We start from the raw sequence: 25,228 nt of genomic DNA, 5'->3' as shown, positions 1-25,228 counted from the left end.
TATATACTGTCTTTACATAAGGAAATGTATTTATAAATACTCACTTCAATGCCAATGTCATTTAAGTAGTAGGACTAAATTTGATAGAAGGATGGCACAGGAGACCTAGTAAAGAATTCTTGGATCAGATTCATGGCTGGAGCTGGGACCGGTGCCGGAGATATTTGCGGCACATGAGGATTGATCTTTCTGTGACTAAAAATGGGTAATAAATGAACTGAAAAAGGTGGTGAGGTTTTGCTGATTAAATGGACAAAAGTAGAGAAGGAGGAGAGTAGGGAAGACCGGAAGAACATCGTTTCTGTTGCCGTTAAAATTGTATAACAACCAAAGGTTAATGGTTGGATCAGGAGAGGCGGAGAAAGGTCTGAGTCTGATAACAGAGGATTTTAGAATTTTGTCAGTAGTAGCTTCAACCGGTGATAGGTAATGGCCACTAGAGCACCGAATGACGTGTCAAAATTTTAGTGGATTCGAAGAGAAAATCCCTTCAAATCCAAACACACTAGATCCGGAGTGAGATAGATTTATCACACAAATGTATTTTTTCACAAAAATTAAACACAAAGGTTACAATGAAACATGGGATCTATATGGAGCCCCAATCCACTATATTGGTGAAAGTGTCAATGGACTCCAAATATCTAATACCTAGTTCGACATATGATCCAAATACCTGGGCATGGATTTAACCCAATTCAAACTCATAAAAATCTGAATATAGTTATATGTAATATAATAATGCACATATATAAATATTAAATATATAATACTTTATGTTTATATTATATTTTTATTTCTGTATGTTAAAGATATTTAATTTATAATTTTTTCTTTACTTAAATAGAAAGGAATCAAACTAGAGAAAATCTATGATGCAGAAAAAATATGGTATGAGAAGAGTTTTGACCAATCAAAACCCACTCATGAATTTTGATAAATAACACCTAATTGGCTACCAGCTTATGATTCCAGTTGACTGGTCAGAAGTTTTTTAGATATCATATATTTTTCATATCATAGTCTATCCAACTAACTAAATTTGAATCCAATTTGAAATCCAAAATACCAAACTGGTATTGGACCTTAAACCGGCCCCTCTGAACTGAATTTGAAGAAAAAAAGACTAAAAATTTAAAAAAAAAAGCTACCGATACTGCCCGATACACCTCTATCGATGTATCGGGCGTATCAATATTTTGAACCTTGGTATAATATATATTATATTATATTATATTATACATTAAAATATATAATTCATTACATATAATATATAATATCTATAATACATATTAAAATATTTATAGTGATGAAATTTGGTTTTAACAAAAATAACCAAAAAAATTAGTTTTGATTATTTAGTCTTTTCATTGAAAATTTTGATTTATTGAATTGAGATTTTACCCAAATAAACGATCCTATGGGAGACTATGGGTTTGGGCAATCATTTTGCTAAAGTGATTGTGACTTTGTGAGTCGTATGCATTCAGCCCGAAAGAAAAAAGCAGAGTACGCAAACTTGGTTTGACCTGCGTATTGCACAAGACCACCCACATTCTAGCTGCGCAGGTAAAGAGTTAAAAAGGAAAATCTAAATGCATACCATATCCCAGACTAGGATAACCAGAAAGGTATGTCCACAGTCCACTGATAGGACTTTGTATGCCAAATTGCCAATTAACCTGCATATAAGTGCATATTTGTCGGCTGTAAGCCTGTAAATGTTAGAAATTAGAATTGCCTGATGTTGTCAGAAACTCAGTATGACTGCGAGAAAAAAAAAAGTAAATGGCTACTCCAGGAGCCCAATTAATTGGCAGTGAAAGTGAAATATTGGACATCCACTGATTGAACTGAAGATATCCTAACATGAAGAACTTTCTGAAGATGGTACATTATGAGGGGAAAAAGAAAGTATCAGTCACAACTCTTCCAAAGAATCTCCAGACTTCATGATTTGCTATTTAACCAGTAACATGACCTTTAGAATGTTTGCCAACTGCTGATTTTGTATAGTACATGCTAACATAAAATCCTTTAACCATAAAACAATAATTACAGCCAGTTCTTAAAGAATTGATTTCCACAGTCGCTGTGTCAGCAAGTGCTGCACCCCCTCTCATCGAAGCTGCCCTTTGCCTCCAAGCCGTCGAGCAAGCGCCCAATCTTTTTGCACTAGAGCAGCAGCAGGAGAAAAAAAAATGTTAGAAAAGGTAAAAAGAAAGAACAATGCCCAATATAAATAGAGTGCCTACAAGATAAAAAGATGCAAATACTAGCTTAGATTATCATGTCAAGGATTGTAAGGCACTCATGGAACCTATAGTTTGTAGGAACTCAAGCCAACAGGCAATAAGGTTCTGATTTGTGCCAGTTAGAAGTGGTTACACACTGAAGGGGCTACAAGAGCTCGAGGTAGACCAAAAAGGACATGGGTAGAAGTAGTAAGAAATGATTTAAGGACTAATAATTTGACAGTGGATATGGCTTTGAATAGAATAGATTGGCAAAACAGGATTTATGTGGCCAACCCCATATAGTTGGGATAAGGCATGGATGATGATGATGATGAACCAAAACTCTGACCAAAGAAGGGTAGTCCTACAGGTGGCAGACTTGCTTGCTAAGGAAGCATTCAACGGCATGGTTGTGGACATTTCTTGTCTTCCTTTGCCTCTTTCTCTCATTGTCTTTTCTGATTTTGGGGGACATGCTACCCTGTAGCACCCTCCGGTTCCATAAAAAAAAACACCCCCATTCAACCACAACCGCCCAACCAAAACAAACTTCTGAACCACAACTCAAATGAGTAAAACCAAACCAGACTAAAAGCAATGAACAAGCCAGCCCCCAACTGAAGCCAAAACTGCAGACTAAAAAGACAAAACCAGAAGAAGGATCCATCAGCTATTAAATAAGCTAGTGGAATAAATCATTATCAATCATCTATTAAATAAGAAAAGACCTAGAGAAGATTTAAGAGAAATACGTAAGAAAATCAGAGATTTGTGGCAGGAAGAAACAGTAATTAGAACATTAAGAGAGGTGAACTTCACCCTTGGGTTGGATCCTTGAACCTCATTTTCCCGTCTTAATTAGACCACATTAATAGGAATTGGATCTTGGACACAGTTCTTTTTACATCAAAACTGCAATGTAGGGTGTGCAGTAACAAAGGGTTGTGATTAAACTTGGAAGCTTTCTCTACATGCTTGTCATGTCTAGTGGAAAGACAGTGAATCATTTTTTCACTCACAATTTTCGCACGATGTCATAGGATTACGACTCTTCAGATTCTTCAGAGTGCATAGGATTCTTTACAGCAATCTGTCAGAGCGCATGACGAGTTGGACCTTCATACCTTTAGGGAAGAGGAAAAATACTCCACAGAAATGTCCTTTTCCAGAAAAGAAGCAATGCTTTTGAGGAGTTTTGGACAGAGATTTCTAGGATGGTTCGTGACAAACTTAATCTATCACCAAAAACAAAAGGAAAAAAGAAAAGTTATTAAGCATCGTTAGGGTGGCCTTCATACAGTATTGCTGCCCTGCCCAGAGACATTCTCATGGACAGGCTTTTTGAAGTTTTGGTTTCTTGTGGTCCACACAGGCCTATTAGCATTGGAAATTGATCATCCATGTCACATTGGCACCCTTCTGACCTAGGAACTATTAGGCTGAACTGTAATTGGTGTTTATCAGGGGATACAAACCATTTGGTATTTGACGAGCGTCAAGTATCACCCAGTGGTTTGCTAAGGCATCCCAACAAACTTGAGACTCTAGCCATCCAGGTTCTAGATACATTATATTTTTGGGTTTGAAAGGCTGAAGGGGAGAAAAGACTCTTGCCATCCAGGCTCTTAGATACATTAGCCCTGTTTCATGTTGTCTGATCTAGGGCGGCAAGTTGGTTGCCTGACTTGAAGAATTTTAACTGCATTGGTCTCAGGTTAGGGTTCAGGCCCATTGGAAATTTAACAAATTCCCAACAGTCCAACCCAATCAGACCCAAGTTGCACCCCTAGTCTGATCTGTTCCACCCCCAAAACACACAGAAAATGTTAACAGAAAGCAGTAAATCACAAATCACATCCTTCCAAGGTAAGAATTAAGGGTCCCCTTTTGGTTTGCTGGAATAGGTGCCTGGAATCAGATTCATCCTGATTCCAACCATTTGTTTAGTTGGAATGAGGCTCTGATTCCCATTCTTGGCAGAATGGGGTTCCCCCATATGGGGGAATGGCCATTCCAGGCTCCCCCCTAGCCCCTTCTAGGGAATGGGATTCCCATTCCAGAGTCTTTCAAGAAGTAAGGCTCTGTTTGGTTTGTGGGATGATTTGGATGGGATGGGAAATGATGGGATGGGATGAGAAAGTGTGAAGTTTTCAGTTTCCATCATTTGGTTCATGAGAAAATTATTGAGAGAAAACATGACATAAATCAGAGTTGAAAATAAAACTATTTAGCTCCAAAAAATCAATTGTCCCTCTAAAAAATTTCAAACTCATTGAATCCATAATTTTTCACACAACAACAGACCATTGCTATCCATGAAATGGCAATTGTGAGAAGGCACTTTAACCCACTTTGTCCTATAGTATCATGATTCATAAATTCTTTTTCTTCCTGTAGTGATTTCAAGTGCCCATAGGTTCCAAATTAGATGATAGGGATCATGACTGGTGACATGGGCTTGGATGAGACTGTTCCAAGCGAAGGTATTTGAAGGGAATTTGGTCGAACATTGGTGGGTGATTGCAATTTTTCAGGTTTAGAGGAGAATTAAAGCTGGGCTTCAACACTACTGGCTTGCCAAAGTTGGGATTCGTTTGTTGGTTTCTGGGCTTTGAACATTGTATCTGTTACAGTCGAAGGGCATCTATTTGTTCTATAGTTGGATAAATTCTGAAAATAATTAATTATCAGAATGAGTTGAGTGCGTTAGGAAATAATTTACGAAAATCACAATTTTAATCGAAGGAACGATAGTGGTGTTTAGAAACATTTGGTGGAAATCATTGTATTGGGAGAACAGTAATATCCATGTAGTAGACAGGGGAGATAACATAGAGTAAGAGATGGAGAGTTGAAGAGAAGAAAAGAGCTCTATTTTTTCAAGAAAAAATAGGTTATACCTTGATCGAAGTAAAATGGTAGAAGGAAATCAAACACTGAAGAGAGAAAGAGAGTTGGCATTGGTTGTCGGAAACCATGGCAGCCAGGCCCACTGTGATTACAGCATAGGAAGTGGAGACAACCATCTATCTGAAAATGTCACCGGAAGCTTGGGTGTTGCTATTGGGCATATGAGGTGGAGAAGACAGACAACAAACTCTTTTGGCAAGCAAGCCCAATACTCTTTCCCTTTATTTTCTCACCGGGGTCGCACTGTTTTTGTGCGACCCCAAATCCCAGTTTTTGAGAAAGTACGTCCCCCTATTTTCCCATCCCACTTTCGTGTGTCTCACAAAACAAACATGGGAAAGTGGAATATTTTAGGAATATTCCATCTTTCCCACCTCTTTCTAGAAAATCAAACAGAGACTAAAGAACTCATGACAAAAAAAACCCTCCAAACCCTAATATAAATAAAACAATAAAATATGAGTAAAATAGTAATAATAACAAACTATTAACAAAAATATTAGTACTATAATAATATATTAATAAATTAATAATAAAAAGCAAAGTTATTAATAAACTAATAATAAAATACTAATGTAATGATTATTAAATGATAAAAAACTAATGTTAAAATAATAGAATATTAATAAAGTACTATGAAAATAATAATAAAATAATATATATTAATGAATTATTCATAAATAATGATAAATACTAAGACACTAATTATTAAGTACTAATAAAATAATAATAACAAAGTACTAATAAAAGAATAATTATATATTCATAAAATATTAATAAAGTTATAAGAAAATAATAAATAGACTAATACAAAATTGAAAATTTTCAGTTGATTCCAATTCCAACTTGAAAAGAACCAAACAGCAATAATTGGAATCAGACTAATTCCCAACTGACCCAAACAGGCATCAGGAATAGATAATTCTAATTCCGATTCCCGGGGATTCCGATTCCAATCCTGTCCGTGAACCAAACGGACCCTAAGAAATACATGTCAAGTTTCGGACTGCATACAATTACAGTGCTGATGACAATACAAGAAGTACATTTTTCTCATTTGTAACACATGCATGACAAGCACAGTGAAAAGGGTTCAAATAAATATCATTATTACTAATGATGATCCCTGCACAAAATTGGTTTGGTTCTAAATGAGCAACAGACATGCATGCATACTTACTTACAACTTGATGGCCACATAACAACCTTAGATAATAATATGCAATAAGGGTAATTTAGGTAATATAACAATAAAATGTACAGTAATCTAACTAAATAAATCTTTGTTTTTTGTATGCAGAGACACACTATGACACACTTTTTGGTTCAGTTTATTTAGGATATATATTATATATAGTTTACAGTATAACCCTCAAGGCCACATAACAACCTTAGATAATAATATGCAATGACGTTTATTTAGGTAATTAACATGTACAATAACCAAACTAAATAAACCTTTTTTTTTTTTGTATGCAGAGACACTATGACACTTTTTGGTTCAGTTTATTTAGTGTATATATTATATATAATTTACAATATAACCTTCATATTTTCCCAAGTTACTGATCATCTAAAAAGAGAACCACCCCAGTTTTTGAGAACATTTAACTTACTCAGAGTAACGCGTTTTGCATGAATTGCACAAAGCATTGCATCTTCAAACAAATGGACCAAGTAATCTTCAGCTGCCTAAAAATGAGTCAACCCAGTAAGTCCAAATATACAATTCTGAAGATCCATAACAAAATAATAATGTTTTTTGCAGATCTAAGAATAAAGCAATCCAGGAATGATAGAAACATGGAGTTTGTGGATGATTTTATGATTTAATGTAATGCTATTAAAACGTACATTTCGTGTCACAGAACATAGACTTCACTCAAGACAACAAATTAAAGTTCTTTTTTCCTTTTGTGTCTTTCTCTTTTCCTGCTAAAGAACTCTGGTATTCTCCTGTGCCACCAAAGGTTAGGGCTTTTTGTTGTAAAGTGGCTCTTCAAAAGATCAATACTATTGGTGTACTTCAAAGAAATAGGCCAGACTGAAGCCTTTCCCCACATGTCTGTTACCTTTGCTTAAGAAATGGTGAGACAGCGACTCATCTTTTGATTTCTTGTCCTTTTGCTTATATTTGTTGGACAGGTTCTCTTCTTTGTTTGGTTACAGATGGAACCCCCCCTCGGGTATGCTGAACCTTTTTGACTCTAGCTTCTTCCTACAACCAAGGAAAAGGGGCAGGGTAATGTGGAGAATAACAAGAGCAGCCATCCTATGGTCAATTTGGGAATAGAGAAAACAATAGGATCTTCCTAGGGCAAGAAAAATCCATGGAAGAACTTGTGGAGGTTGTCACCATCAAGGTTATGCACTGGCTGAAAGTACATCATCTCTTGAATGACTTCTCCTCAGCTGATTTAATTAGAAATTGGAGTGCTATAGCTGTATCCTCGCCTTCCTCCCCTGTGGTACAAGAATGTTGGGTATCACTGCCTCAGTTCAGGGTGAAGCTAAACTTTGATGAAAGCTCCTTGAGTAATCCGGGTCAGTAGAGAGTTGGGGGTGTGTACAGAAACGAGGAAGGAAAAGTCTTGGCCCTTTACTCGGGCTCAATTGGGGTGGGAGATTCATTAAGGGCAAAAGTAATGGCCTTACTTCAAGGTTTGACCAGCCTCTAAGAGAGATTATTAGCTTAGCAAGGGAGATTGGGGTGCATCTTAAATGGGTAAGAAGGTCAGCAAATGGAATGGCTGACACTTTAGCAAAGCAAGGAGTTACTAGGGAGGCTTTGTTTTGGCCCTATTTGTAAGTTTTTTATTTCCTTTTTCCATCCATTTTGTGGGTGGTAAGCCTGTAATCTTTTCAATTCTCTAATGAAAGTTGCCGTTTCCTATCAAAAAAAAAAATTTAAAGTTCTTTTTCTTGGTCAATAGACAACAAATTAAAGTTCACACATAAGAATATGGCACATCAAATATATCTCTATAAGTATGCCCAAATAATAATCACTAAAAAAAAGCTTCGCATATTATATACTTGCAACCAATAGATCTTTTTTGGTAATAAATAAAAAAGAGAAATTTATTAATAAAGAAGAAAAAAGTACAATAAGGTGACATGAATACAAGATATCACCCCAAAAAATTCAGAAACCAAGACGGAACATCACCAAGACCCTTAAACCCCATTTAAATACAGAACTTCCTTCCCCAAAGTTAACAAAAAACAAAAACAAAACTCACTACCAATACCCAGAAGCACTTCAAAACCCACTAACCCCCCTAAGAGTTAAATCCCACAATGACCCTAACAATTTTCACCATTCAGGTCTTCCCTTTAGATCTTTCTTCATTCAATGGATATCTCTTTTCCAATTCCCATAACATTTTCATCACAAATTCTTCCACTCCCATAAATAACAACCCTAAAATTTTGCTTACTTGGGCTCCGGTTTCCACTATCCTGTCCAAATCCACTCTCTTCTTTCTTTTTTACTTTATCAATAGTTACTGAATTACCTCTTCATCTTCCTTCTCCTCTTCAGATTTGTCCTCTAGATCAAAGTTCAAAATATAACATAATACACCATTTGGTCTCTTATAGCCATTGTTAGCTATGGTTCAAAGGATATGTTTCAAACTAACACCCAATAAAATAAAGCAAAGCTTATTCAGATCAATTGCAGACTCTAAGGGCATGTGATACATGGGTTTCTTTCTTTTTCACCATTTTCTCTTCATTGGCATCTTCATCTCACTACCTAAAAAATATATCAAGTACAACCAAAGGTTTTAAGAGGAACAGTAAACAACCAAAGGTTTTAAGGTGACATGAATACAAGATATCACCCCAAAAAATTCAGAAACCAAGACGGAACATCACCAAGACCCTTAAACCCCATTTAAATACAGAACTTCCTTCCCCAAAGTTAACAAAAAACAAAAACAAAACTCACTACCAATACCCAGAAGCACTTCAAAACCCACTAACCCCCCTAAGAGTTAAATCCCACAATGACCCTAACAATTTTCACCATTCAGGTCTTCCCTTTAGATCTTTCTTCATTCAATGGATATCTCTTTTCCAATTCCCATAACATTTTCATCACAAATTCTTCCACTCCCATAAATAACAACCCTAAAATTTTGCTTACTTGGGCTCCGGTTTCCACTATCTTGTCCAAATCCACTCTCTTCTTTCTTTTTTACTTTATCAATAGTTACTGAATTACCTCTTCATCTTCCTTCTCCTCTTCAGATTTGTCCTCTAGATCAAAGTTCAAAATATAACATAATACACCATTTGGTCTCTTATAGCCATTGTTAGCTATGGTTCAAAGGATATGTTTCAAACTAACACCCAATAAAATAAAGCAAAGCTTATTCAGATCAATTGCAGACTCTAAGGGCATGTGATACATGGGTTTCTTTCTTTTTCACCATTTTCTCTTCATTGGCATCTTCATCTCACTACCTAAAAAATATATCAATTACAACCAAAGGTTTTAAGAGGAACAGTAAACAACCAAAGGTTTTAAGGTGACATGAATACAAGATATCACCCCAAAAAATTCAGAAACCAAGACGGAACATCACCAAGACCCTTAAACCCCATTTAAATACAGAACTTCCTTCCCCAAAGTTAACAAAAAACAAAAACAAAACTCACTACCAATACCCAGAAGCACTTCAAAACCCACTAACCCCCCTAAGAGTTAAATCCCACAATGACCCTAACAATTTTCACCATTCAGGTCTTCCCTTTAGATCTTTCTTCATTCAATGGATATCTCTTTTCCAATTCCCATAACATTTTCATCACAAATTCTTCCACTCCCATAAATAACAACCCTAAAATTTTGCTTACTTGGGCTCCGGTTTCCACTATCTTGTCCAAATCCACTCTCTTCTTTCTTTTTTACTTTATCAATAGTTACTGAATTACCTCTTCATCTTCCTTCTCCTCTTCAGATTTGTCCTCTAGATCAAAGTTCAAAATATAACATAATACACCATTTGGTCTCTTATAGCCATTGTTAGCTATGGTTCAAAGGATATGTTTCAAACTAACACCCAATAAAATAAAGCAAAGCTTATTCAGATCAATTGCAGACTCTAAGGGCATGTGATACATGGGTTTCTTTCTTTTTCACCATTTTCTCTTCATTGGCATCTTCATCTCACTACCTAAAAAATATATCAAGCTCTAGGCATAATAACCTTTCTTTTTGTCCATGATATTGGCAAACCTTTCATATTGTAGAGAAAACTGATGTGAGCCCCACTCTCACTGCGCTCCCCCTGAGGAGAAACCCTAGGATAATAATGTGACATCCATCGAGACAAACTTCCTCCCTGAAACAGGATCATAGCATAACCCTTTTGAGTTTGTGCATAACCAAGAAAAATGCATTTGGAGGCCTTAGGGTCAAACTTGGAATGAGAGGGCCCGAGAAGCTAAACGAAACAAGTACAACCAAAGGTTTTAAGAGGAACAGTAAACAACTCCTCGTCTGGGTATAGAAGGGTAAAAGGAGGTTTCATATCAAGGACTTGAGAAGGAACCCAATTAATGAGATATACTGTCGTGAGGATAGCATCACCCTAGAAACGGATAGGTACATTGGAGGTAAACATAATGCTCTAGCCACCTCCAAGATGTGCCTATTCTTCCTCTCGACAACCCCATTCTGCTGTGGTGTATGAGGACAAGTGCTCTGGTAAATAACCCCATGATTAAGTAGGTAAGAGGTCAAAGGCTTAGCAAAGTATTCCTTTGCATTATCAGATCTGATGACTTTGATTTTGACCCCAAACTGGGTTAGAATCATCTAATGAAAGTTTTGGGTCAGAGCGGGAACCTCATCTCGAGACCTTATAAGATAGACCCAAGAAAAACGGTATGGTCATCAACAAACAACAAAAAATATTTGTACCCACCCATAGAAGGGATGTGATATGGCCCACAAACATCAATATGCACAATATCAAAAGAATTATTACTTCTTTTATTACTCAAAGAATAAGATGTTCTACAATATTTGGCAAGCTCACAACTCTCACATCTCAACAAACTCAAATAAAGTAGGAAGCAGACTCTTCAAAGACCGAAAAGATAAATGACCTAATCGATTATGCCAGAGCATAACCGGACTCACAAACTAAGAAATAAAGGACTTCTTGTCCATTAGCTCTTTCCAACGAGAACTCTCTCCGAGCAGATAGATCCCATTCGTCTCACGGCCAGTCCCAATCACCTTCCTCATCTCCAAGTCCTGAAAAACACATCGGTCAGGGAAATAAGTTACTGAACAGTTCATATGTTTAGTAATACTACTGACTGAAAGCAGATTAGTATCAAGTTTAGGAACATGCAAGACTGAGGATAAAGAGATAGTATCAGATAATTTGATGTCACCCTTGCCAGAAATGGGAACAAGAGAGCCATCAGCAATGGATACTTTATCTCTACCAGAGGATAAGTGATATGTAGTGAACAACGATGGCAAGCTAGTGATATGGTCGGATGCACCTGAGTCTATTACCCAACAGTGTTCAGTATTACCTGGAGTTGAAGCATGGTAGGCTGAGGCTCGAGTACCTGAATGAGCAAATGCAGATGTGGCAGGGGCTAATGGTGACTGAGATGACTGAGCTGAACTCCCAACTTCCTTTTCTAGGGGTGTGCCTTTTGTGCTTGATGAGGATGCAAAATCAGTATTCACAGCCACATGAGCATTACCCTTCTTATTTCTCAGTTTTGCTGGGATTAAATGAAGGTGCAACTTCCAACAAGTATCTTTCGTATGCTTGGGTTTCTTGCAATGTTCGCATACCAGATCCCGCTTATCCTCCTTCCTGTCCCTTTCTATATCACCTCCTGATACCAAGTAGTCCGTACAAGTTCTCACCCCCCAAAAAAACTCGAAGCCAAGAAACAGGTTTGAAACCAACTTAGAGAGCAATCTGTACTGCTGAAACAGAATTAGGGTTTTGAGAGCAAACCCTAAAACGAGCACTTTCCAAGAAAATAGGAGAGTTTGGCCCAACAGTTAGGTTTTGCTGTAGAGTTAATGTCAAACCCTAAAAACATATCACCTCTGAGAGAAAACCCTAAAACGAACACTTTCCAAGAAAATAGAGTTCGGTCGCTCCTCCTAGATAGGTCCAACCTATCTTGACTAATAGCAATCTCAAGAGAAACAAAAATAAGACTTACCTAGAGAATTCTGATCGCCACCTTCCAACGTTGCCTGAAATAAACTGATCTTGAACAGAAATCCTCTGAAATTCTGATCGCCGCCTTAGTACTACTGATCAAGGACTGATCTTGATCCTTTTTCTCTTCCTCTGATTCTTCCTGGTTATCAAAGATTCGATCCAATCTTTGGACTGCTGCTGTAGATAACCTCCAAAAATCAGCCGAAGAGAGCTTTTTCTCTATTCTTCCAGCCCTAGGCAATTCTCATGTGGTTGGCTGGATCAAACTCACATGAGAGGCCCTAATCTTGGCTCTGATACCAAGTAGTCGATCAAGACTACAATCAGCCTTGAATCCTAACAGATTTCAGATTTAGGAAAGGTAGAAGAAAAGTAGGAGGAAAAAGAGGAGAAGAACCAGAAGTACACAAAGGTTTGAAAGGAGGAACAGATTCAATCAATCTGCCGCCACCACTCTCTTAATATTTATAGGTTATGTTCAGTACATAGGGGAAAGGACAGGACTGCCCTTAATACTTACATGGCAAGAAAAACAAATAAAAGACTGAAATAAATAACACACTGAAATAACAAGCTAACTAACAACTAACACTGACATGACTAATAATAGTTGCACATGCTGTCCTACAAACGGGGTGGGGACCACAGCCGTGGGGCCCACATCAGTTTTCTCTACACATATTAAAGATAAATATAGACCAAAGAGAAAAGTAGTGGTAGATATTTGATCTATGGTGGCAGAATGGATTGTTTTCCATCCAGAATTTAAAGATACATTAGAGTCTGAAATGAGAAATGTGTGACATTTTTATTTTGTTTTTTGGGCTTTTGCTTTTGGTCAGTGTATTTTGGTTGTATTTGGTGAAATATCATTACTGGTATTCTAACCACTTTCTTCTTTTAATGAAATTTCTTTCTCTACTATCAAAAATATATTCTAATATTTAAGAATTAAGTTTTTTAGCCATCTCACTTAATTCAACTAGAAAAACAAAGACTGACAATAATCATGTATACGTATAGGATTTGCAAACATGCTAAGCCTGGTTTGTGCAGCAAACTGGTCGAAGCTGGCTGGACAATAAAACTGACTGGAACTGATTACGCTAGCCAATCAAGCATCCAGAATGACAAACTGACATGTATACAATTTAAATTTGTACAGTGCGTGTTGGGGTGTGGATCAGTTCAAAGAGTTTAGGGGCCTAGTTCCTAGGTCATACAGTTTGGCACTCTGGCTGGTTGACCAGGACTTGCTTTGAAAATTGCAGCATATAGTAAATTGCCCTCAAATGATTATGTAAAATTCTAGACCCAAATCTGTACAGAAAGGAATAAAAAAAAGTGGCGACACTGACACCCGGTTAGCAGGCTAATTTGACATGATTAAGTTACAAGTGATCCTAGCAAATATTCATCATCAAAAGTTATGTGTTTATCATGTTAAACTCATCAAAATAAAAGATGAATATTTGTTATGATCACTTGTAAAGAAAAAAGAAACACATAAGTACAAAGGAGACTTGATGATAAAGCACATATAGTTGGGGTAATGCTTATGGTGATGTATTTCCTTTAAAATGCTAGCAACAAATATTTACTGTTTGTTGATAACCCAAGACAGATGGAATACTTAATGTTGCAGTTAGGTAACTGCCTAACTCAGGAGCTTTTCGAGGAAGCCTGCCTCCTGAACGAGAGAGAGAGAGAGAGAGAGAGAGAGAGAGAGAGTGAATTCCCAAAATCAATGCCTCTTTTGGCTTCCTTTCCTTATTTATAACACTTCCGTTACAATTCTGTTATATCAACCTCTCCACTTGTCCAATTTGTTTATTTAGTTTGTTCTAGTGGTTGGTTGTCGGTTACATTACTTAAAGGCTGACGTGGCCTTTTCTTGTACACTTGTCCCTCTATTCCCTTTATTTGTGTCTTAACAGTCCCTCCTCCCTTGAAAGCGACCTTGCCCTCAAGGTCAAGATGTAGAAATCTATTTTGTAAGTCCAATTCCCAAGTTGCATATTCAAGTGGGAGACCTGACCATACCACCAATGCCTCTGGTTCGATGTGATTCCCTTTGCGTGTCCACCTGAAATCGCTGGGTGGGCTCAATTTGAACTTGGCCATCTTCCGAGAACGATGAGAGGGTGGTTGTTGTTATTGCTCCTGTTTTGGGCCATTCCTTTAATAGAGATACATGAAATACAGGGTGCAATTTTGATGTTGTTGGAAGGTCAAGCCTGTATGCCACAAGACCCAATGCGTTCCACAATCCGAAATGGGCCGAAGTACCTTGAGCTCAGTTTGTTCCACCTGTGGCTTGCTACTAAAACTTGCTTGTACGGTTGTAGTTTAAGGAAGACTTGCTCCCCAATCTGGTGCTAGACAAGCCTATGCTTTCTGTTGTAAGAGTCGGCCATCCATTGTTGGGCTCGACAGAGGTGGGATTTGAGATCTTGTAACGCCCTATCCCGTTGGAGGAGTTGGTCTTCCACTGTTGCTACTGATGTAAACCCTTTCTCATATGAGAGTAGGGGAGGTGGGTCACGTCCATATAGAGCCCGGAAGGGAGTCATTCCTGTTGCACTGTGACACGTGGTATTGTACCACAATTCCGCCCAATGAAGCCACTTGAGCCACTGACGTGGCCTATCCCCCTGCATAGCACCTTACATAGGTTTCCAAACTCCGATTGACCACCTCAGTTTGCCCATCTGTTTGAGGATGGTAGCTAGTAGATTTGAAGAGTTTCACTCCCTGTAGTAAAAGAAGTTCTGCCCAGAAACGACTCATAAAAGTCGGGTCGCAGTCTGAGACAATAGAGTTAGGGGTACCATGCGGTCGTGCCACCTCCTTAGTAAAAATCTCAACCACCACTGAAGCTGTAAATGGGTCAGAAAGAGGGAGAAAATGGCAGTATTTGGTGAATCTATCAACAACTACGAGAATGACGGACTTGCCATAGGAAAGGAGAAGCCCCATTATGAAGTCCATGGATATACCCGCCCACACTTGTGTAGGAATTGGGAGTGGTTGTAGCAAACCTGCTGGAGACTAGGTATCAGCCTTACTTTTCTGACAAATGACACATTCGGCTATGAATTTTTTGACCAAATTCCACATGCCTTTATAGTGGAATTAAGTGGCTAGTCTCTTGTAAGTGCGTAAAATCCCCGAGTGTCCTCTTGCTGGTGATGAGTGGAACACTTCAAGAAGCTACTGAATATGGGCTGAATCCTGTGGTATCACCATTCGACGTATATACAACAGCAAGTTATTCTCCACTGTGTACCCTGTGGTATCACCATTGGACCTGTGAATGCAGTTTGTTCAGTTGTGGGTGTCTTTCAGCTTCTTCCCTTAACTAACTCATGATGGAACACGTTGGGCCCATGAGAAGTAATGGAAATAGTTGTGGTTGGCGTGACAGCGCATCTGCCACCTTGTTAGTGTGCCCTGCCTTGTATTTAATGACATAATTGTAGCCGAGTAATTTGGCCATCCATCGCTGCTGTTCCGGGGATAATACGGACTGCTCCAACAGAAATTTCAGGCTATGGTGGTCAGTTCGTATGATGAACCTCCTCCCTAGAAGGTAGGGTCGCCACCTCTGAACTGCGAGAACAATTGCTATCAATTCTCGTTTGTATACTGACTTGGCCCATTTTTGTGCTATCAACGCTTGGCTGAAAAACGCTAGTGGCCTTTCTTCTTGCATGAGAACCGTACCTACTCCTTGGCTTGATGCATCACATTCAATGATGAAGTCCTTTGAGAAGTCTGGAAGTGCGAGCGTCGGTGGGGACGAGACAGTTGTTTTGAGTGTCTCGAAGGCCTGTTGGGCATCCCTAGTCCAGTAGAAACCATTCTTCTTAAGTAAACTTGTCAAGGGGGCAGCAATTAGTCTGTACCCTCTGATGAATCGCCGATAGTACCCTGTTAGACCCAAGAAGCCCTGTAACTCCTTAACATTTTGATGCCGGGGCTAATTTATCATGCTTGAGATCTTTTTTGGGTTTGCTGCTACAATGCTGTTTTCGACTACGTGCCCTAAGTAGTGTACTTGAGTTTGTCCAAATGCGCACTTTGACTCCTTTGCAAAGAGTTTATGAGTCCTTGGTGGTTCCAAGGTGATTTGTAGATGTACTTGGTGTTCGTCCCATGTAGTGCTATATACAAGTATATCATAAAAAAAAGTATAAATTTGCATAAATGGGATCGAAATATGTCATTCATAAGTGCTTGGAACGTAGCTGGCGCATTGGTCAACCCAAACGGCATGACCAAAAACTCATAATGCCCCTCCGTGTGTACGAAAGGTGGTCTTGTGGATGTCACCCTCATGGACCCAAATTTGATGATATCCTGATCTCAGGTCTAGTTTAGAGAATATTGTGGCCCGACCGAGTTCATCTAGTAGTTCATCGATTACCGGTATGGGGAATCAATCCTTCACAGTAATGTTGTTCAAGGCCCTATAGTCTATACAAAACCGCCATGTCCCATCCTTCTTTTTCACAAGTAATACCAGCGAGGAGAATGGGCTTTGGCTGGGTTGTATAATTTTTCTATCAAGCATATCTTGCACTTGTCTCTCAATCTCTAGTTTCTGAAAATAGGGGTAACGATAGGGCCTTACATTTGTGGGTGCCATTCCGAGCAGCAATGGAATGCAATGATCATGGGCACGTCTCGGTGGTAGTTCCTTAGACTCTTGGAAGAATAGTGAAAACTTTTGAAGTAACTGCTATAGTTGTATGTGAGCTTCTTCGGATCTGCTAGAGTTACTTCCTTGGGCTAGAATTGGGCCATTCCCGTTGGAGTCTATCTGCATTGAAATGATGTGGCGAGACTAATGGGTCCTGGATCCTTGGACATCTATCCTTGAATATGCACCTGTGAGTTGCCCATTTGAAAGTCCATTGTGGACAGGTCCAATCACATATCACCGGCCCTAGTTGCCTTAACCATTGGACTTCGAGAACTACATCTGCTCCACTGATTTCCAAGGGATGTAGATCTACCTCTAACTCGTGTCCTTGTATCTTCAGTTTTAATCCTGCGCATGTATTGTAGCACACCAGATTGCTCCCATTAGCTACGCGCACCCAGAATGTTGTACATGGTTGGACCGGAATCCCTATTTGTCTGACCAATGTTTGAGTAATGAAATTGAGAGTGTTGCCACTATCTACAAGAACCGACACATGGCGCCCTTGTACCAGTCCGATTACTCTCATGGTTTGAGAGGAGGCAAGACCGGTCAAGGCTTGCAGGGATACTTCTGGATATTCCTTTGTCCATTGCCCCCGTTCTTGGTTGTCCACTGGCTCGTCAATGTCTATTGATTGCTCGACGTTTTCGGTTTATGGCTGAAGGAAGAATACTTGCGGGATCTTACAGTAATGGCCCGGTCCAAATTTGTCTCCACATCATAACAAAGGCCCTTCTCTCGTCAGGCTTGCATCTCAACCCAGGTTAACCTCTTGGCTAAGCCAGGACCTGAACCAGAGTTGGCTTCCTTGCTTGTGATTCCTACTCCTGGTCTGGACTCCGGTTTACCCAAGATACCCAGTTATGGATTCAGTATACCTAGTCTAACCCTAGCTCTCAAGGGTCGATTAATCCTTCTTGCCCGATTCAGTTTGTCTTCATGGAGTCGAGCTAAGGCTGCTATGTCAAGAACGGTGGTGGGTTGCATGGCTTTAACCTCCAGCCACAATTCTTCCCTGAGTCCACCAACAAAACTACCGACTAGTGCGTTTTTTGGCCACCCTTGCACGCGCACAGCTAACCTTCCGAATGCCATCTGATAATCTTGGACGGAGCTGGTCTATCATAGCTTAGCGAGGCTTTCATCATAGTTTTCAAAAGCCGAGACTCCAAATCTCATGGTTAAGGTGAAGTCCACCCATGTGGCTCTTGGTTGTCGTCGTCGGTACCATTGGTACCAGACGATCGCTTCGATGACTGGTGTCACTGCGTTCTTCCTACCCTTCCCGATTCGGCACTGGTGGTGTTTGTTCCAATCGCCCACGCGAAGCTCTCTCTTTTATTTCTTTGACGTCAGCCGATAATCTTTGCATTTCTCCTTCCTTGTTGTCGACCCTACTCTCCATCACGGATGATCTTGTGCTCGACATCTTGGCTCTGATACCAACTTGTTAGGTAACTGCCTAACTCAGGGGCTTTTCGAGGAAGCATGCATCCTGAACGAGAAAGAGAGAGAGAGAGAGAGACTAAATTCCCAAAATCAATGCCTCCTCTTCTGGCTTCCTTTCCTTATTTATAACACTTTCGTTACAATTCTGTTATATCAGCCTCTCCACTTGTCCAGTTTGTTTATTTAGTTTGTTCTAGTGGTTGGCTGTCAGTTACATTACTTAAAGGTTGACGTGGCCTTTTCTTGTACACTTGTGCCTCTATTCCCTTTATTTGTGTCTTAACATATAGTTGGGGTAAAGCTTATGGTGATGTATTTCCTTTAAAATGCTAGCAAAATCTTTATTGTTTGCTGATAACCCGAGACAGATGGAATACTTAATGTTGCATCTTCAATTAATAATATTAATATGCTTAGCTAGAAATTAAACTTCAAATCCACAAACCACCCAGAAAGCATAATAAAATTGACCAGTTACAGACTATGGACAGAAATAGGAAGAGATGCACAGAAACGCATGCACCGAAATACAAATAAGCATGCAAGAACGTCAAAGCAAAAATGTCTGCCTTAATGCATCCAATACCATGCAGCACCATATACAAATTTCAAACAAGTACTCCTAACTTTAATACCTCCTGAAGTGCTACTAGTGCTTCAGCCGTCCAACGAGTTACTTCTGGGGAATAGAAGTTGCTAATCTCCTTCACCTAAAATGTACATTGTACAAGTGATGATTGGCACCAAGTAGCATATAACACAATATCAAAGTTACATCTTACAAGGTTACAAGAAACTACACATTAGAACAACTAAAATTTTATAGAGATGTACTAATGCTTACTTTTAGATCTATCTGGACTTGTCTGAACATAAAGTTTTAACACAAATGAATGCAAGAGAAAACCCTAATTCCCCTTGAGAATTATGTCTGCATATGAAACTTACACCTCAATACCCAATGTCTCAAAGGCTCGTCATATGCTATTAGCTTCTTCTTTTTCCAAAATTTTTTATTAGAAACGGTAACTTTCTGTTAGAGTCGGTTGTACAAGGGTAGTACATTCCATTTATGTTTAGTTATATATGTATTTCTCTGCTGATGTGGCCCTCACTTAAGTGAGGGCACAATGGTAATCCTTGTATATCTTAGAAGAGTATAAATAAAAGAAGGGCCGACTAGAGATTTTGTGATTTTTCTCTCTAGTTCGGCTGTGACTTTTCTCCTTCTTTTTCTTCTATTTCTCCTTCTCCTTCTCTCTCTCTTTTCCTTCTCTTTCTTCTGATCTAAACACATACGAACATCTAATCTGAGTTTTATCATAGTATCAGAGCTCGATTAGTTGCCAAAGGTTATTCACAACAGCATGGTATTGATTACACAGACACCTTCTGTCTGGTTGCCAAAATTGGGTCAGTTCATGTTCTAATTTCTCTTGCTGCTATGTTTGATTGGCCCTTGTTTCAACTTGACATCAAGAATGCCTTTTTACATAGTGATCTTCTTGAGGAGGTGTACATGGAGCAACCACCAGGGTTTGTTGCTCAGGGGAATGAGAAGGTCTATAGACTTAAGAAGGTTATTTATGGACTTAAACAATCTCTCCGTAAATGGTTTGGGAGATTTAGTGAAGTGGTGAAGAAGTTTGGAATGAAACAGTGTCAAGTTGATCATTCCGTATTCAGCTATGAATCAAATGTTGGGAAGATTCTCTTGGTGGTATATGTAGATGACATTGTTATCACAGGTAGTGACAGACCATGAATTGACAGGTTAAAGACTTACTTGCATGATCACTTCCAAACAAAGGATCTTGACAAATTAAGATACTTCCTAGGGATAGAGGTTGCAAAGTCCAAGAATGGTATTAATCTGTGCCAAAGGAAATATGTTCTTGATTTACTAGAGGAAATAGGGTTGTTGGGTGCCAGACCAGCTGAAACACCTACGGAACTGAATGCTAGATTGGGTAGTGATACAGGTGAGGAGTTTGAGGATCTGGGAAGGTACAGAAGGCTGGTGGGTAAGCTTAATTACCTAACCATCACTCGACCTGATATCTCACTTGCAGTCAGTGTAGTGAGTCAATTTATGCAGAATCTGATAATCCCACACTGGGAGGCAGTCCTAAGGATTGTAAAGTATTTAAAGGGTGCTCCAGGTCATGGTTTGTTGTATAAGAGTGGAGGAAGTCTTGAGATAGAGGGATACACAGGTGCTGATTGGGTTGGGTCCATATCTAACAGAAGGTCCACTACTTTTCTTGGTGGGAACTTAGTGACATGGAAGAGTAAGAAGCAGACGGTGGTAGCAAGAAGCAATGCAGAGGTTGAATATAGGGCTATGGCTCACACAGCATGCAAACTGGTGTGGTTGAAGCATCTACTAGAGGAGATGGAGTACTCGATTGACACTCCTATGAAGCTATACTGTGATAACCAAGCTGCATTTTATATCTTCTCTAATCCAGTGTTTCACGAAAGGACGAAGCACATAGAAGTGGATTGCCACTTTGTACATGAGAAGGTGCTTAGTGGAGTGATAAGTACAGCATATGTGAACATAGGAAATCAATGGGCAGATCTGTTTACCAAAGGGTTGAATCGGGGAAGAATGGACTACATATGTAACAAGCTGGGACTATATGACATACTCACCAACTTGAGAGGAAGTGTTAGAGTCGGCTGTACAAGGGTAGTACAGTCCTTTTATGTTTAATTATATATGTATTGCTCTATTGACTAGAGATTTTGTGATTTTTCTCTCTAGTTCGGTTGTGATTTTTCTCCTTCTTTTTCTTCTCTTTCTCCTCCTTCTCTCTCTCTTTTCCTTTTCTTTCTTCTGATCTAAACATATACGAACATCTAATCAGAGTTTTATCACTTTCATGAAAATAACAGTTAAAAACAATAGTGTCAACCACTCAAAATCTGAATGTTGACCCCTTACAAATCTCAAATCTAAAACAGCCCAAAATAAGCTTTCCTTAAGAGTCCCCTGCTTCGCCAAAGTGTCAGCCACAGCATTGGCTGATCTCCTTACCCATTTTAAAATTACACCCAATTCCCTTGCTAGGCAAAGTATTTCCCTCATCTATTGTCTAAGGGTCCATACACTCAAGCTTTTCGTCTGCAACCATCCTATTAGAACTTTAGAGTCTCCCTCTACCTCAAGGTTTTGATATCCCCATTGCTTAGCCAATCTCATGCCTTGAAGTAGGGACAGGACTTTAGCCCTTAAGGAGTCATCCACGCCTATTGGGCCAGAATAAAGTGCTAGCATCCTGCCCTCCCCATCTCTGAAAACTCCTCCAACTCCACAAGGCCCCGGGTTTCCCAATGAGCTCCCATCGAAATTCAATTTTACTCATTGGTTTGTTGTATTGCAGGTGTCCAAAGGGGCTGAACCACACTTTGTTCAGCTGAAGAGTTAGCCATTACTGACCATCCCCTTAGGATATCCTCAGCTGAGAAATTTTTAAATAGTTCAGTTGCTTTCAGCCAATGTATAACTCTAACAGCTATGGAGTCAATACCTTGCCCCTTAGTTCTTTCCACTCCTTGGAATATCCTGTTATTCCTCTCTTCCCATAAGGACCAATGGATAGCAGCTCTTGTTGCCCTCCACATTATTTTGCCCCTTTTCTTTGGCAATGTGAAATAATTCAGATCAAAAAGAGTTGCCACATCCATAGGAGGAGTCCACCTGCAACCAAACAGAGAAGAAAACCAATTCCACAGAAAAGAAGCAAAAGGACAAGATAGTAAAAGATGTCTAATTGTCACTCCACAGCCCAAGCAAAGGCAACAAGCATGAGGAGAGACGTATCAATTTTGCCTTCTTCTCTATAGCTTATCCAAAGTGTTGACTTTCTAACATACCACTTCCAACAAAAGGCTTTGATTTTTGGAGGTACCGACATAGTTTTCAAGGCACCAAGGTGAGGCTTAGTAGGATGGTCTTTGGTACCGATGACATTTTTGTGAGCAATGACACCAGCTTAGTGCCCATGTAGGCGATTAACAAAAAAAAATGCCAAATTTATTGTTTGGTTGAGCCGTTTCTTAGTAAACGTTTCTCGTGATTTACGTGAGAGCCATTTACCTGAAAAAACGCTAAAATAATGTTTTTCATTTTCAGGGGCGATATTTTACTGTTCGACACATGTGGGACCTAGGGGTATCAATGGACCAGTTTTGGGTTGGACTCCATCCAAATCAAAATCCATTTGGACGGATTGGACAGACCAATAAGACATATTAAATTTGGACAGAGTGGACAGACCAATATGACATATTGGATTGGACCTGGTCCGTCCATGATAAATTTATATTGGATTGATCCAATATCTGGCCCATTGATAACATAAGTGTCAATGGACCAGGTTTGAGTTGAAACCAATCTAAATTAACAAGAACGTGAACAGATTGGACAGTCTCTGGACCGGTCCAAAGTGGTCCAAAATATTCATTGGACTGGATTGGACCAGGTCCATTTGTAATGGACTCATATTGGACTGGACCGGATTGGACCAAATCCAGTCCAATTGGCACCCCTAGTGGCACCTAATGGCATCTAGTGTAGCCCAGTGGCACTGAGCTGTCGAAAAATGTTTAAAGCAGATTTTGTCCTGATTTTCAAGACAAAATAGTACAAAACAATTATCAAATAAATGCCATTGATACCAAGCATCCCCTAAATAGCCCTGTTTTTTCATTCCTCATCATTCTCTATAATTTCTCTGTAGTTACGTTCCCTTTCTTCTCCAACCCTAAATCATTTATCCCTAAATAGCCCTGTTTTTTCATTCCTCATCATTCTCTATAATTTCTCTGTAGTTACGTTCCCTTTCTTCTCCAACCCTAAATTTCTTCCCAGAACGGATCAAACTGATCCATCCCAAAATTCCACAAAAAATATTTATGTTGTACTAAGCCTTAAGTTCGCCACCCTTATATCTCCTATTCCGCTGTCAAATTCCTATCAGAAATTAATTTCCTTATTTTGTGTTTGCACTTTGCAGTTATGGTGACCATGGCCATGGTAAACACTAAACTGGATGCTTTCTCCAAAGATTACAAGAACACAAAGAAATCCCTAGAATGACTAGAGCTGAAGTTGTTCCTACAGAACTGAAGATGGAAAAATATACAAGTCTCTATGAACAGTAGGCGAAATTGAGAATTCTACGGAACATATTCAAAACTCGGAACATCCAGCATATTCTATATTTTCATGAAACCAGATTTAGCTGACGTCATAATAGTCCGAACTAATATGAACTTTTCAGTTTTCAGTAACAATTCCTTCCTCAAAAGTCAAAAATAAAAACGATTAAAGTTGAATCGAGCTAAACAACTCACAGTTCTAATGAAAGGTGCAGCCGGTATCAGCAGCGTCCAAGTCTTCTGATAACGTCGAATCTCCCGAAGTGCCACGGTTCCTGGCCTGTAGCGGTGGGGCTTGTGCTGCTGCCGCTTTGTCGAACCTGAACCATCATCAGTTTAAACCAGAAAGTACAACACACGAACACATTTCAAGTGAAACATTAACTGAAAAACAAAAATATAAGTTGGAAACAGGGCGCGCTCACTTTCCGGTGCGTCGGCTTTCTTATTCCTAGCATTTTCCACTGGTGCCTGTACTTTTTTTCCCCAAAAAGAGATCAAATTCACAAATCAATTCTTCTAGGATGAGAAGAAAAAATACGTGAGAGATTAAAACAGGATAGAGAAGTACCGGAGTCGCAGGTGATGCGGGGCTTACTCCTGCAGCTGCGATTTAAAGTTAGGAGGGTAAAAAAACAAGGAATTAGGGTTTCACATGCAAAATAAAAAAAAAAATTAAAATAAACATCGCAGAGAGAAAGCAACAATCAATAGAGAAAATGAGAGAAAGAACTAACCAGATGACAGACGGGATGAATGCCTTCGTTTCTTACGAAAGAGATGCTTGGTCCTCGCCATTATGATAATGGAGAGGAAGAACGAGAATGAGAGCCAGAGAAACAATTATTACTCGTAAGTTTTCAAACCAAGCTCTGATAATCATTTCCCGCTCGATTTCAGGTTTTGATCTCAGAGCCTCTTTCTTTTTCTTTCTTCCACGATCCAAACCACGGGCGTAGCCAGTACCCCAACCAATGGGTGGAGGAAAGGACCATCTTTCGGTGGAAAACACCGCCACGCAAGATATGTTTTCATTTGAAGCTTGAGATTCTTTCAAGCAAGTGCCTCGTGGTTTTATTTCCTATCGTTAAAGGAGCCTTTCCTACTTTCCAAATTCCAAGGAGGAGCGAAAGATGTGCGTTATCGTCATCACAAGATTAAGTATTATTATTATTGTTATTAAAAAATTGGGAAAATTATCAAAACAAACTCTTTTTCAAACTCGTTAGATTGCAAACTCGTTTTCAACGTTCAAATATCAATGGCAGTAAAAATTAAAATGCCAAAACAGCCCTTCTGAACTCCGTAATTTTTTAGGAAAATTATTGAAGGAAAAAGTAGGGAAAGCACTAAGCCATTCAGTTCAGCCACTTCAACTGTTACCAAACAGTCCTTCAACTGAAGGGCACATCAACAAATCATTTAACATAGCCATTTCAACCATTATAAACAGCTCCTAAATTCTGCAAAGGGCTGAATTTTCCTATTGGTGAGTGGTGATGGCAAGTCTACAACGTCTCAGTACCTTCAGC

At 39.1% G+C, this 25,228-nt stretch overlaps 1 protein-coding gene across 3 annotated transcripts; it reads right to left on the bottom strand.

The window, feature by feature from the left end:
- Window positions 1-1,870: 1,870 nt before the first annotated feature.
- Window positions 1,871-25,168, bottom strand: LOC148864501 (histone H3-like centromeric protein CENH3). Of its 3 annotated transcripts, XM_088977270.1 has the most exons (7): window positions 24,434-25,168; window positions 24,268-24,302; window positions 24,122-24,167; window positions 23,892-24,016; window positions 19,163-19,237; window positions 6,764-6,839; window positions 1,871-2,175 (listed from the first exon to the last, which is right to left on the bottom strand). In XM_088977270.1, the coding sequence occupies exons 1-7, from the start codon at window positions 24,492-24,494 to the stop codon at window positions 2,120-2,122; spliced, it is 474 nt and encodes a 157-aa protein (XP_088833396.1). In that variant the 5' UTR covers window positions 24,495-25,168; the 3' UTR covers window positions 1,871-2,119. The 3 variants fall into 3 exon arrangements, with proteins under 3 accessions (XP_088833396.1, XP_088833398.1, XP_088833397.1); XM_088977272.1 differs by lacking the exon at window positions 19,163-19,237 and having other exon boundaries at window positions 24,434-24,740; XM_088977271.1 differs by lacking the exons at window positions 1,871-2,175; window positions 6,764-6,839 and adding an exon at window positions 11,134-11,421 and having other exon boundaries at window positions 24,434-24,740.
- Between the last annotated feature and the right edge of the window lie 60 nt (window positions 25,169-25,228).

Source organism: Nelumbo lutea, chromosome 3, assembly GCF_056320005.1.
Source record: "Nelumbo lutea isolate HS-2025 chromosome 3, American lotus-T2T, whole genome shotgun sequence".
Lineage (NCBI taxonomy): Eukaryota > Viridiplantae > Streptophyta > Magnoliopsida > Proteales > Nelumbonaceae > Nelumbo > Nelumbo lutea.
The sequence above is the reverse complement of the archived record's forward strand: the minus strand, read 5'-3'. Positions and strand labels throughout refer to the sequence as shown.

Bases quoted from the DNA above. Each gene is read 5' to 3' on its own strand.
- LOC148864501 (XM_088977270.1), bottom strand. From the start codon at position 24,494: ATGGCGAGGACCAAGCATCTCTTTCGTAAGAAACGAAGGCATTCATCC. The intron at 24,303-24,433 runs GTTAGTTCTTTC...TTTAAATCGCAG, and splicing joins TTCATCCCGTCTGTCATCTG to CTGCAGGAGTAAGCCCCGCA. The intron at 19,238-23,891 runs GTGAGTTGTTTA...TGTACATTTTAG, and splicing joins CTGCACCTTTCATTAGAACT to GTGAAGGAGATTAGCAACTT.